We start from the raw sequence: 12,296 nt of genomic DNA on the forward strand, positions 1-12,296 counted from the left end.
GAGTCTGTTCCTTCCTGATAGGTTTTGTGCTAGATCACGTATCTGCTGCCACGGGTCTAGCTTGCACTGCTGGCTGATGCAGCAGCGGGAAGCTGGGAAGAAGCTGAAACCTCTCAGAGCTTCTAAGTGCAGCAGCCAGTTAAGACTTCTCAAACTGATATTGCTCCACTGTTGTCTTGTCAAACCTGTTAAGGTTTAGAGTAAAGAAATTCACTGAATGAATTAAATTGTTAAATTCATTTATTCCTATGTACTGCACAAGATACCACCCAAAATATCTATTTCAGTTGCTACCCAGTGTGGCTACAAATATAAGCTGCGAATTGAGAATTGCTTTTCAAAGTGTTAATGAAGTCTGATTCTTCAACGTAGAGAGATCTCCATTCAAGCTGTTTGTGTTTTTATCTTGTTCCACATCTGTGAGCGCTACCCCTCTTGCCAGTTGGTTTATTCGCATACACATATTTGCGTTTTGGTACTAATTTGGAGTTTGAACTTCCTCTTTTACCACTTGCACGTGCTTATTCTTTCTCCCACGTGGTGTCTGTGCCCAGTTTCCTCAGTTCCTGCTGTTCCTGCCTGTGATGTTGTGCAAGACAGCTGAAGATGCAAGTAACTCAAGGACATGTTTCTATAGACCAGTACTCTAGAAGAGAGCAAGCAAGCTGTTGTGTGACTGTAAGGGCTAGTTTAGACTAGGTCTTGAATGTTTAAGGGAGGTGTGATACCTGGTCTGCTGACTTCTTTACCACCAACAGAACCAGATCTAAAATACATATTCAGACACGAGTATTTCCTTAGGCCTGAACATAAGCAATTCTTCTGTTCTACCTCTAGCACAGAGGAAAAAGAAAAAAAAAAAAGTGGCAGACCTGAGTAGTTTCTAAGGAAACTTGTCAGTTGGGTTCTGTTATCAGTCTGCTGGTTTGCCTGTATCTTCTTGTGAACCTATAAATTATGTGGATGTCCTAAATATAAAGATGAGCTATACTTGGTAAAATGTACTGTTGGCTTCTTCAGATGGATATGGAGTGTTTTTTCCAGTGTCTTTGACTTCCAGACACCTTCAAAAAAAATATTTTTGTTTTCCTGATGACATTAGCTTCCTTGGAATAGAAAATTTGACTGTACCTTAATGTATAGATCAGGAAGAGGAAGAGTTTCTCCTGTTGAATTGTGCTGCTGTTAAGAAACTTCTGTATATTTTCTAAAGTTGCATGGAATTGCACCCTTACTTATCTTACAGCATGGGTTGTAGGTTGAAAAGCGCTGCAGTAGTCAACATGTGTAGCTTTGGATCTGAGAGTATCCTGTAATCAGAAACTTTTTCTTGGATTCTCTCAAATATAATGGTAATTACATGTTTTCCTGACATTTATAATTCCCAACTACTCTCATTATATTGCGGCTAATAAAATTTGGAGCCTAATTTACTATTATATGTAGCATAACAGTAAATTATATAGCATGTCTGTTGGTTGAATTGTTTTCCTAATTCATAGGAAAAATAAACCTTAGCAATTCCCTGTCTTTTTATCTGTTTCCACAGAACAAATTTTCTATCTTCAGTTCAAGAATGAACAGTAACTTATATCTAAAACTGCAGAGAGGTACAACCCAGAAATCCACTGCTAAGGAAGCCTCATTAAGGTTGAAATCCTATGTAATTAAAATTTAATTTAGTGAAGAGAGTGTGTTGTCAAATAAATTACTTCTGGTAGATCAAGTTGCTTGTGCAATACTTCTAACACCAATGTCAAAGCATTTTGACCTTCTCTGAAGTGTTTCAAAAAAAGTTGTCCGTGCTTTTTGTTGTGGTTCTGCTTGAGTGGGCAGCTGAGCTCCACCACAGCCGCTCTCTCACTCCCCCTCCTCAAAGAGGAACAGGGAGAAAATATGTGAAAAGGGCTCAAGGATTGAGATAAGGACGAGAAAATCACGCAATAATTATTGTGACGGGCAAAACAGACTCTGCATAGGGAGATAGTAAGATTTATTGCTTATTACTAACAAGCCAGAGAAGTGAGAAAACAAAGGAAAAAGCAAACCAAAAGCACCTTCCCCCCCCATCCACCCTCTTCCACCTCCTCCCCCCGAGCGGCGCAGGGGAACGGGGGAATGGGGGTTATGGTCAGTCTACAGCACTTCTTCTCTGCCGCTCCTTCTCGGTCACTCTCGTCCCCTGTGCTGTGGGGTCCCACCCACGGGATGCAGTCCTTGATGAACTGATCCGGCGTGGGCTTCCCACAGGCAGCAGCTCTTCCAGAACTGCTCCAGATATGGGTCCGTACCACGGGGTCCATCCCTCAGGAGAAAACTGCTCCAACCTGGCTCCCCTACGGGCAGCAGCTCCTGCCAGGTCACTTGCTGCTGCGTGGGCTCCTCTCCACGGGCTACAGGTCCGGCCCGGAATCTGCTCCGGCAGGGGTCTTCCACAGGCAACAGCCTCCGTCGGTGCAGGTCCACCTGCTCCACCGTGGTCTCCTCCACGGGCTGCAGCGTGGAACCCTGCTCCACCGTGGTCTCCTCCACGGGCTGCAGGGGGACATCCTGCTTCACCATGGTCCTCACCACAGCCCGCAGGGGACTTCTGCTCCGGCGCCTGGAGCACCTCTTCCCCTCCTTCTTCACTGACCTTGGCGCCTGCAAGGCTGTTCCTCAGTCCTCTCACTCTCCCGGCTGCTGTGTGGCGCAGCGTTTTTTCCCTGTCTTAAATATGCTCTCACAGAGGTGCAAAACAACATCGCTTATTGGCTTGGCTCAGGTCAGCAGTGGGGTCCTTACCAAACATGGGGCAGCTTCTCGATCCTTCTCACAGAAACCATCCCTATGGCCCCCTGCTACCAAAACCTTGCCACGTAAACCCACTACACTTTTGGAAGGTGAGCTTCTGGAACTCTGCAAGCTCAAATACTCAAAATTCTCTACAAATATTTTCTGGTATCTGGTAGCATGAACAACTTTCTGTTACGTTTTTTTCCAGGTTTCTGATGTGCTTCCAGGCCACATTCTTGCCTTAGTAAGGCTACAGTAAATGACAAATAGAACTGTACTAAACATATAAATTTAATTTCTTCCAGGAGTGTTTTCTTTGTTTTCCATTTCTGTTTCTTTTTCTGGTGAAATGTAGTGATATTTTTTTCTCCAAAGAATGATGTGTGAGGATGGGCTTCTGAAGAGTCTAGATGATGGTTTCGTTATAGCGTGATTGGCATAAGCTTTAAGCTAGATTAATGAACTTTGAATTTGAGCTTTTACTGTCTTGAAAACACTTGCATCTTCCTGTCACATATATGAGCTGTCTTCTTACAGCTTTATCTCCTTGCATAAAATGCATATAAAGACTAGCTTAATGGAAAAGATTTGGTCCTAGTGTATCAAATATCCAGAGAAAAGCTACCTTTGGTCTTCATGGTGAAGAATTCTTTGCATTGCCTCTTGCTTTGTGTGGATGCTCATCTAAACCAAATTGCCAGCAGCCATTTACTACCCTCATCAGTTTAAAACGTGGTAACAATCTTGTTACAGAAATTTTTCAGTACGAGTGAATGCTAACGCTTGCAAAAGACAAATCCACTTTGAATCTCTAATCGTGTTACCTTTATTAATCCTTGAATTTCAGGGAAGATGAGCTTGGTCTTCAGATGCTCTGCTTGGTTAATTGCTAGTACGCGGTGATTGGATTTCTTCCCATCTTCAAGCAAATGTGACAACTGCTTTGCTAATGGTTGCTTTACCAACAAGTATTTCTAAAAATTTAGTTGTTGTCAAAGTAAATGCAAATAGCTTCTAAAAGATCTCTCTAATATTTATTGCGCGTTTTCATCAGGAAGCACGACTGCTTGGTTTGTCTGTCTTTAGCAGATATATGATAGTATACTTACATAAAGAATATTAAGTACTAAGGTAGAAGATGGCAATTTATTTCTGCTTAATTTTTCTACTTTGTGGTCAGTGTGATTCCTGTTGCATCCCTTTATTTCAGCTAACTTACCTAAACTGTTTTTACCATCAGAGTGAACAAAATTTAGCCTTATCTTTGTTATGCATGCTAGTGTAAGGAGCTACCACTTTGTTTTGAGATTGGTTCGTCTGTTTGTTTTTCCTCCCTTAGAAAGTTGCGCTCAGGTTGTATTGAAAGACAGAGGTGAATATGCCTAGGGAACAGAAGCTGTCAGCAGAAACCTGCGCATAATACAGGTGGCAGGTCTGGGAATAAGAAGGAAAGTGGATTTTTTTTCCTTTGGAATGAAGCAATGTTTTAAAAGATAAGTCATTAAGCAAAACATGTTGGTGAGCCTGAGTTTTAACTCCACAAACAAAATGAAAGCGGTTCCATTTTCGACAGATGGTTTAAAAAACTTAGCTTTGAGTATCAAGTACGATTCTTAGCTTTTAGATTTTTCTTAGTACTTTTCCAGTGGCTCAGGTAGGAGACGAGACACATACAGACTCTTTTGCTATCCCAATCTATTTCTTGGTGTTTCATGACCAGGAGGGATGAAAAGCCTCCCCCTCTCTTGCTTGCTTTCTGTGCACCCCTGGCACCCTGTCTTGCCACATCACAGGGCTGCGATTTTTAATGCCTCCTTGTCAGCACCATTCCTGTTATATTGGTTTGATATTTCTGAAGTACAAAATTGACAGCAGGGTTTTTTTTGGCTTTCACTAGTAAGGAATTACTGATTAAAAAGAAAGGTGTTTTAATTCAGAAAACATATAAAGGAATACGAAGCCTATGCATGGTTGATTGTTGGTGAGAACGTGCGTGTAATAACAGCAAAATGGCTTCCCACTACTGCCTTGCTGTTTTTTCGTTTTTTTTTTGCTAGAACAGAAACGGAGGTCAGCCAAGGCATATTTCTCCTTCTCAGCTCTTTCCCTCTGCGGGGCTCTGCTTTGATTTTTCCTTGCCAAATAGCATAAAGCTAAGATTTTTCTTTTTCATTAAGATTTTTCTTTTTCATTTAGACATTAACTAAAGAAATACACTTTCCTAAAACAAATTGTTTTTCCCTGCTGGTTCAGAAAGTAGTTCTCTCTCCTGAATGCTTTAGTTGGGATACTTCGACTCAGAGTGCAATTATTTCTACTTGAGAAAAATGGTGATGTTTCGCATTCCTTCGGTGGGCTGCATGGGCTGAGCACAACCCTTCCCATCCCAATTGCTCTCCTTCAAACAGCCCTGCTAATTTTCGAGGTGAATGAGGCCATTGTGTGGCCTGCAGGGAAGGTACCATCGTCCCCATCTGATCCTTTGCTGTGCAGGTGTGTCCTTTATGGAAGCATAAACCTTGAGTTTACAAAATGTTGTTGTCTAAAGACAACATTCACTGTAAACCGTATCTTCAAGTAGAAGGCCATTGTCTCCACATTCTTCAAGTACCAAGATTGACTTGGTTTAGGAATGACAGCACCAAGTTTAATTATGCTTTTGAGGAGGAAAGTCATCTGTGAGGGAGATTTCGTATACCAACCTGTATATAAGAGTGTAGGATGTTTGCTGTTATGAACACTGTGATGGCGATGAGAAGTCTAAACAGTGAACGTACAAATTTTCAGCCTACAAATTGCTGGTGTGCGTGTAGATGATGCTTAAGGCAGTTTCTGGATGTTAAAATCACCAGGGTGTCTGGTTTTATTTGGTTTATACAAGTACTATTAACGCTATAAAACTGGTGCATGTCCACTGGTGGGGAATTACTTGATTTACAGCTGCTGGTACAATCTTAAATGGCCTCCATTGCCTACGTCCTGATGCTGGTGTAGATGGCACCGTGCTGTTTTCTAGGCAACTGCTTTTTCAAGAAGTCTCTGTTGCTTTGGCAAAGTTTGTGTTTCGTGGCTGGGTTTGATTTACGCGTTTTGGGGAACCCTCTGCCTCTGAAATACGCTGCCAGTCACGTGAACAAGGTTTTATTGCGTCCAGCTTTGGATGCTTGGATAATTCTGATGTGGTTGACTACCTGAAAGTTTGGGAATTGCTTCTTTGATGTTACCTGCTTCGTAAGAGAAATCAAAAATTGGGCTGTGCTTTGCCACCATGGTGCTGTATCTGAGACTGGGTCACTTCCCTTAAACATTGTTTTTTCACTGAGATCTTTATTTGTATGCTGTCTGTTTCTTTGTTGAACTTGAGTCTTGAATTTGATTTCAAAAAACTGAACTGAGAAAGCTTGCAGTCCCAAATGAAATAAATTGCAGCAGCACCTACCAAACAGTGTTAGGCGTTCAGAAAAGACAGATGGGAAGGCTTTCACACGGTGCATTCAAAATTCATGCTGCTAAGCACTGTGAAGCAGCCGAAACTGAATTCTTACATCAGGTTAGTGTCTGGAAAAACTGCAGAAAGATCAGAATCTGCAAATGAATGGTGAGGTTTAAAACTAAATACCAAATGGGATGTATTCAGGAGGAACAATCTATTTCTTCGCCTGGATAGCAAAGCATAGTTGTGGCAAAAATAAAAATGGGGTTAGATACTATCATACTTATAGCGTACACTACCATGTACTTGATGCAGATAGCCAAATGAGGATTGCCACGCACTGTAGTTTGGAGCAGAATATCTCTGCTTGAACTAGCAAACTTGTTATTCTCAGACGTTTTGCAGATAAGCATAAGGTTTTCAATCAGTCTGTATAATAGATTCCTTAATTTCTGGCACAATGCAGAATTACTCTTTTAGATTTAAATACTTTCAATAGTGTTAGTCGTGACAGAATGTGACAAAGAAGGGATGAAATTGCTTCTCTTCCCTCTGAGAGTTGCAATTTTTGACAGCCATGTGGAATTTGTTCTTTGTTAAAGTGACAACAATTCTAATGTAATTAACATGATGTCTGCAGAGCTACATAGAAATTAATTTCCAAAGGAGGAGAAAGCTTTAAATTACTTAATATATTTCTTACATGTTCAATTGCGTTAGGAATGTATTCTATTTATTTTGGGTTCTGTCACTATTTCAGCTATTTCATTGCACCTTTTTTCTAATAAAAAGGTGAATACGTACTTCAGCAGACTTGAAATTATCAAGATATGTTGTTGGTTTTTTTTTGTTTGTTTTTTTTTTTTTTTTTTTTTTTTTTGCAGAAATGGAAAAGTTAGTGGTCATATCAAAACCTAATACTAGTTTCTAAATTTCTTGAATGATGTTAAAGTTAAATTCTGGAACATGAGTATTATAACTGCAGTACCAAGAACTGTGCTTGTTTTGCTTTAATTTTGCTAGATAACACATTTACTAATGAATGCATTGAGTGAGTTTGTACTGGAGTTAATGGTTAGAGTCAGGAGATAATGCTGAGTAAATAGAAAATATAGTAAATTAAAATACAGTGAAGTAAAAGAACTAAAGTGTTTGGCTACGTTAATGTGACTGAAGATACTAAAAAGGGGAACAGAACTGCTTGTAGCTTGTTTCAAAGTAGTTTGTATCTGCATGGTTTCTTACGTGTACTCATTTAAGTCCAAGAAGAGGTCTGTGGCCCATGCGGAAAAGGGAAGGAGCTACTACATGCTGTTCTTGACATACTGTCTGGAGGGCAGAAGGGCTGTCTTTTGGGGGGTGGGGAAAGGGAATCTGTTACAGTGTCTGTTGACTGATCTTGATGTAGTGCTGTATTTTTTAAAATTTACTGATGTACTCTGCTTAGAGACAGACTTTTTGGGAAATGTAGTGAAATTTCAGTCATGCAGCGCATGTAGCCTTTTATAAATAGTTTCTGAAATAAGTTGTTTAGACTTTCTTCGTTAAAGCTGGTCAACTCTTCAGGACTTTCTAAGATGTCTTTTTTTCTTCTCCATTTTTTTCTTAAGATCGCGCTGGAAGCATCAGTACTCTTGATTCCTTAGATTTTGCAAGATACTCTGATGATGGCAATAGGGAAACAGACGAAAGAGTAGCAGGTAAGTTTTTATGATTTGGGAATAACAGAAAATTGACTTCACAATTAGCCTTGCTGTTTGTAGCAGCAGTGTATTTAGATGAACATTCCTGAAGATGACTAAACTTCACACTGTGGTTGTTTAACTAGTCACTTAATGCATCAGATTTCAGACATTTCTACTATAATCTACTATAATTATTGCAAACTTTCAGGCAGGTGTATTTCTGTATGATGTTAGCAAGCAATATTCTTGAAACTTGGACAAAGTTTCTCACAATAGAAACCTACTCCCTTCTAATATTTAGCTGAAACACAAAATGTGTTCCATGTAGTAGTCCGTGACTATGAGCTAGGTAACAGCTTTCTGATGTACAGATCTGCAGTGAATCATGTGGTTAAACATAGTATATGTTCAGATCAAACGTGCTTTAAAAAAAAAAAAAAAAAAAAAAAAAAAAAAAAAAACCACATTTGGGGTTTTTCAGTTCCACGAGTCATCTTTGCTACAAATCTTAATTGTAGTGCTTTTCTTCTCTTCCCACTTGATTTCTGGACCATATAAGATCTTTTTTCAAAGAAGTGTCAGGGCTTTTTGCTTCTTGCAGTTGTTCTGAAATTAAGGCTGTGGAGTTTGAATTTCAGGATTTTCAATTATCTTATCAAAGGCAGAGAATGTTTTTCTTTTACATCTGAAATTTTTATAGTAGTTTCTTTTGCATGTGAGCTATGTTACTATAATCCATGCTTTTTTCAAAGATCAGATATTAAGCTATTCACAGCTTCTCCAGAGAAAATCATAAAATCTCTCTAGAATATGCATCGTATTTTTCTTCCTGTCAAAGATTGCTGCTTAACATCCGAAGCACCTGAGAATTGTCCATGCTGTGACCTTTGTTCACATTTTTTAGCTTTATGAAACCTGAAGTGATGCAAGCAGTCATACCTCTGCTCCACGTCACTGTTTCTGCTTTATCCACCATGCTTTATCTGAGCAGAAACACTGGCAAGTACAAAAGCACAGAAGAGGATGCTTAAACATAATTCTGCAAAGGTTCTTCATTCTGAAATTTCTCTCTCAGTTAACCTGAAATAGCAGCCAGTATTGAACCACAGAAAAGAAACAGGGGTTTTAGGATATTGTCATTTTTCTTATGCAACCTTTGTTGCTGAGGTAGAGAAATAGTGGAATCCACAAACATGAAGAAGATTCATGTATTTTGGTGCTCTGGTCTGAAACTATCAGTAATTATTGCTCTTTGATTTATGTGAAAACTGTCAGATTCTTCCAGTGATTGAATTCCTGTCTTTTGCAAAGTAGATTGTCAGTTTCAAGGAGCGAAAAATCTCAAAATACGCAGTTGCTGTTCTAAACAAAATGTCTTTTAAGGAACCCAGGTATTTCTGAATCATGTTCTGTAATACAGTACAGAAGCAGGCATTTTCCTGATCTTTTTCATCATCTCTGTAGATTATTCCAGTATGTACGTAATCTTTCTAGGTAATCTTTTGTGGGAGTGTGGCTGTGGGGGTCGACAAGGTGTCCGCATGGTCATTACGCCACGATCCTTCTTGGCAATATTATTACTGAAAGAACTTGCTTGATCTCTGCTTGGAGCTGTGTTTGTTAACTGAGTTGGATTAGAGGTGCTTGTGGAAAGTGAGGACCAGGCAGAATTGGCATCTAGTTAAACCTTTCATCTTCTGATGGAACATTAATTACAAGATATTGATTGTTTCCAGCATGGAATCAATATATCCTAAAATGAAATATTAAATGTAACTCATTATGTACTAAAATATTTTTGAAGACTATGTTATATTAATTGGCTACTTCAATGCAATAGACAAGCAAATTATTTGGCAGGATATACATTGCATTTCTGTGTTCCTTTAGAGACATTTTTCCATGAGTTAAAAACTGATGTGAGAACTTGACCAAAGAAAGCAGTACTAGATAGGATTTCTGGATGTTAGTGAAGACTTGAAGTTTTCTAGAACATCCTATTTCTGTTCGATTATAACTGCTTACAATCTCATGCATCAATTCTGTATGCAGCCTCCAAGCAATAAACTGACTTGCATGGAATTGCCTTCAGAAAACGTGCATATTAAAAAAAAATCAGTTAAAATATCTCAGTAGAGATTTCAAAACCTTTCTATATCCATCTCCTCCTTTGAACAAAATCTGGCTAATAACTTCTATTTTTGAAGTTGTTCTTAGCTACAAATGTGCTTTGAAATGTAAGTAGTCTATCCTGCTTATTTCTTCTCGTATTCTTTCTTCTTAGCAAAGAACTTTGATCCATAGGAGGTAAAATTCTAATGTATTGCAAAAGCTGGAGGCCATGATCTGATAGTCATATGTTCTTTTGATAATTCTCAGAGTTAGGTTTGAGTAGTTTCTTTTTTTAAACACATTTCTCATGCTGTTATCTTTGTGGGTTTTTTAAACGTTTGGACACAGTCCATGATTCCTATTATCAATTTCCTAGTCAAATGTCAAATGAAGGATAAAAAAGAAAGTTGTATCAGTCATTGAAAGAAACAAATCCTGAGTCAGAAGGACTTGAAAAATGAAGTTATAACATCCCATACAAATACTTTTTTATATTGGAAAGCACCAAATCAAAAATATCTGTGTGTACTGTCCAAAGCCTTCATGTTTTTGTTTTTGCCCATATGGATGGTGCTACTTAGCTGCCAGACTTTTACCTGTCAAAAATATTAATTATGCCTATATGCCTATATACCTATAGGAAATAACTGGAAATATTCTTGGTAAAAATGGATTCCAGTATTTCCTATCTGTTAGTCCAGCACATTCCATCTGAAGTTAAAAAGCCTAGAAGCAAAAGTCCTTTGAAGAGTTGGTGTGAACTTGTTGTTTGGAAAATCTGATCAAAGGAAGTGAAGTGAGTCTCTTATCATCAGCTTGACTGAACAGATGCAAGTTGCAAAGACCCATCAGGATGTGAATGAACACTGCAAAACTAATTGTATAGAAAACATCTATTTTTTTTGTCGTTTACCTGATCTTAACATGGATCTAGAGTGCCGTGTAACTAATTGGATAATGCATTCATAATACACAGTTTCAAAAAATGTATGCATTGTTAAATCTTGCAATGTACTAGGTAAAAACAACTTCTTCTATAAGACTAAGTACAGAAGCAGTTGGTGCTAAGATAAGGTCAGTACTGAAGGATTTATGAGGTAGGCTTAGTAAACCTCCAAATAGGAATTTTCATAGAACAACCAGAGTACAGAAGACCTAACTTGAAGTCAAATACCCTCCAGTATTCAGTGTAAAAAGGTCATCCCATGTTCTGCACTGAATCTTCTGCCGTATTTTAGCCTGACTGCGCATGTATGTTTGTGATCTAAAAACACTACTTTCTGTAATTCACAGTATTTAGCATTGCTAGCCTACCTTGGATGTCTAGTGTTCTGATTTTAGAAATGCGATGCTGTTATTTCAGTGCTAATAAAATGAAAAATCATCAAATTCCATTTCAGTCATTTGTGTTCTTTGTTTTTTCTGTGTTAATTTCTGGCTAAAATGTGTATCTTTGATTAGCACAATAAAATATTGTCACTGTCAGGGCTTGGAGAGAAGAGACAAGTTCAAAAACTCACTTATTTTTGAGGATTTGATGTTATTTAGACTTATATAAATGTTTCTGCTTCTTGCAGAGCCCTTTTTTAAAAAATAAATAATATTAAACCCAATTCAGAAACAAAAAAAAAAAAAAAAGACAAAAACAACAACAACAAATATCACAACAAAAGCCCACAATAGAAGTCTGTAATACTTGCTACTACTTGTTTGTAGTCACTTTCTAATGTTGTGTGTTCAATTTGTTCATACTGGAAACGGACCAGTTCCTGTCTTCTCATTTGCTGTCTTATGCCCCATTTAGCAGTTGTGCATCCCCTTAATTTCTTTCAAGGTTGGTAGACTCCAAGGGTCGAATCTAAAGATCAGTCTGCTCTATCAGATCTTCTTTGTAGTTGTCAACTTGGACACATTAATGAGGTTAATGAGTTAAGTGTTCACTTCCCCCAGTCTTAAAATGATAACAAGTTATCTGTTAATTTGCTCTTAAGTCTCCAAATGATCATAATTTTTGTAGCTTGATAGCCATCGCTAGTACAACTTTGACTTTCAGTTCTACTTGTGTTATGTCCTGAAATGTTTTATGCAAACAGTAAATATGGTCACTTCTTTTCTACTTAGGACTTGTATCTGGGAAGTGGAAATTAGGAAACATCAGGTCTTGAAGTATACTGTGATACTAGCTTCACTGACAACCAATTTCTTCTCATTGACAAAAGATGTAGCCACAAATCCATTGAATGTAATGGGATGTCATACACCTTTTAGAGGGGTGAATTTAGGACCTCTGG

At 38.4% G+C, this 12,296-nt stretch overlaps 1 protein-coding gene across 5 annotated transcripts in view; it reads left to right on the forward strand.

The window, feature by feature from the left end:
• The window catches only part of RELCH (RAB11 binding and LisH domain, coiled-coil and HEAT repeat containing), a 73,632-nt gene that overhangs the window by 7,911 nt on the left and 53,425 nt on the right, over positions 1-12,296 (forward strand). For all 5 annotated transcript variants that reach the window (XR_014316911.1, XR_014316912.1, XR_014316913.1 and 2 more), the window contains exon 2: positions 7,819-7,908. Coding sequence is in view for 2 of the 5 variants with exons in the window: in XM_082753299.1 (XP_082609425.1) it covers positions 7,819-7,908 (90 nt within the window). In the remaining 3 variants the exon portion in view is untranslated. The remainder of the gene's footprint in view (positions 1-7,818; positions 7,909-12,296) is intronic.

The sequence above is a fragment of the Aythya marila genome, assembly GCF_965140915.1.
Source record: "Aythya marila genome assembly, chromosome: 2".
NCBI classification, from domain to species: Eukaryota; Metazoa; Chordata; class Aves; order Anseriformes; family Anatidae; genus Aythya; species Aythya marila.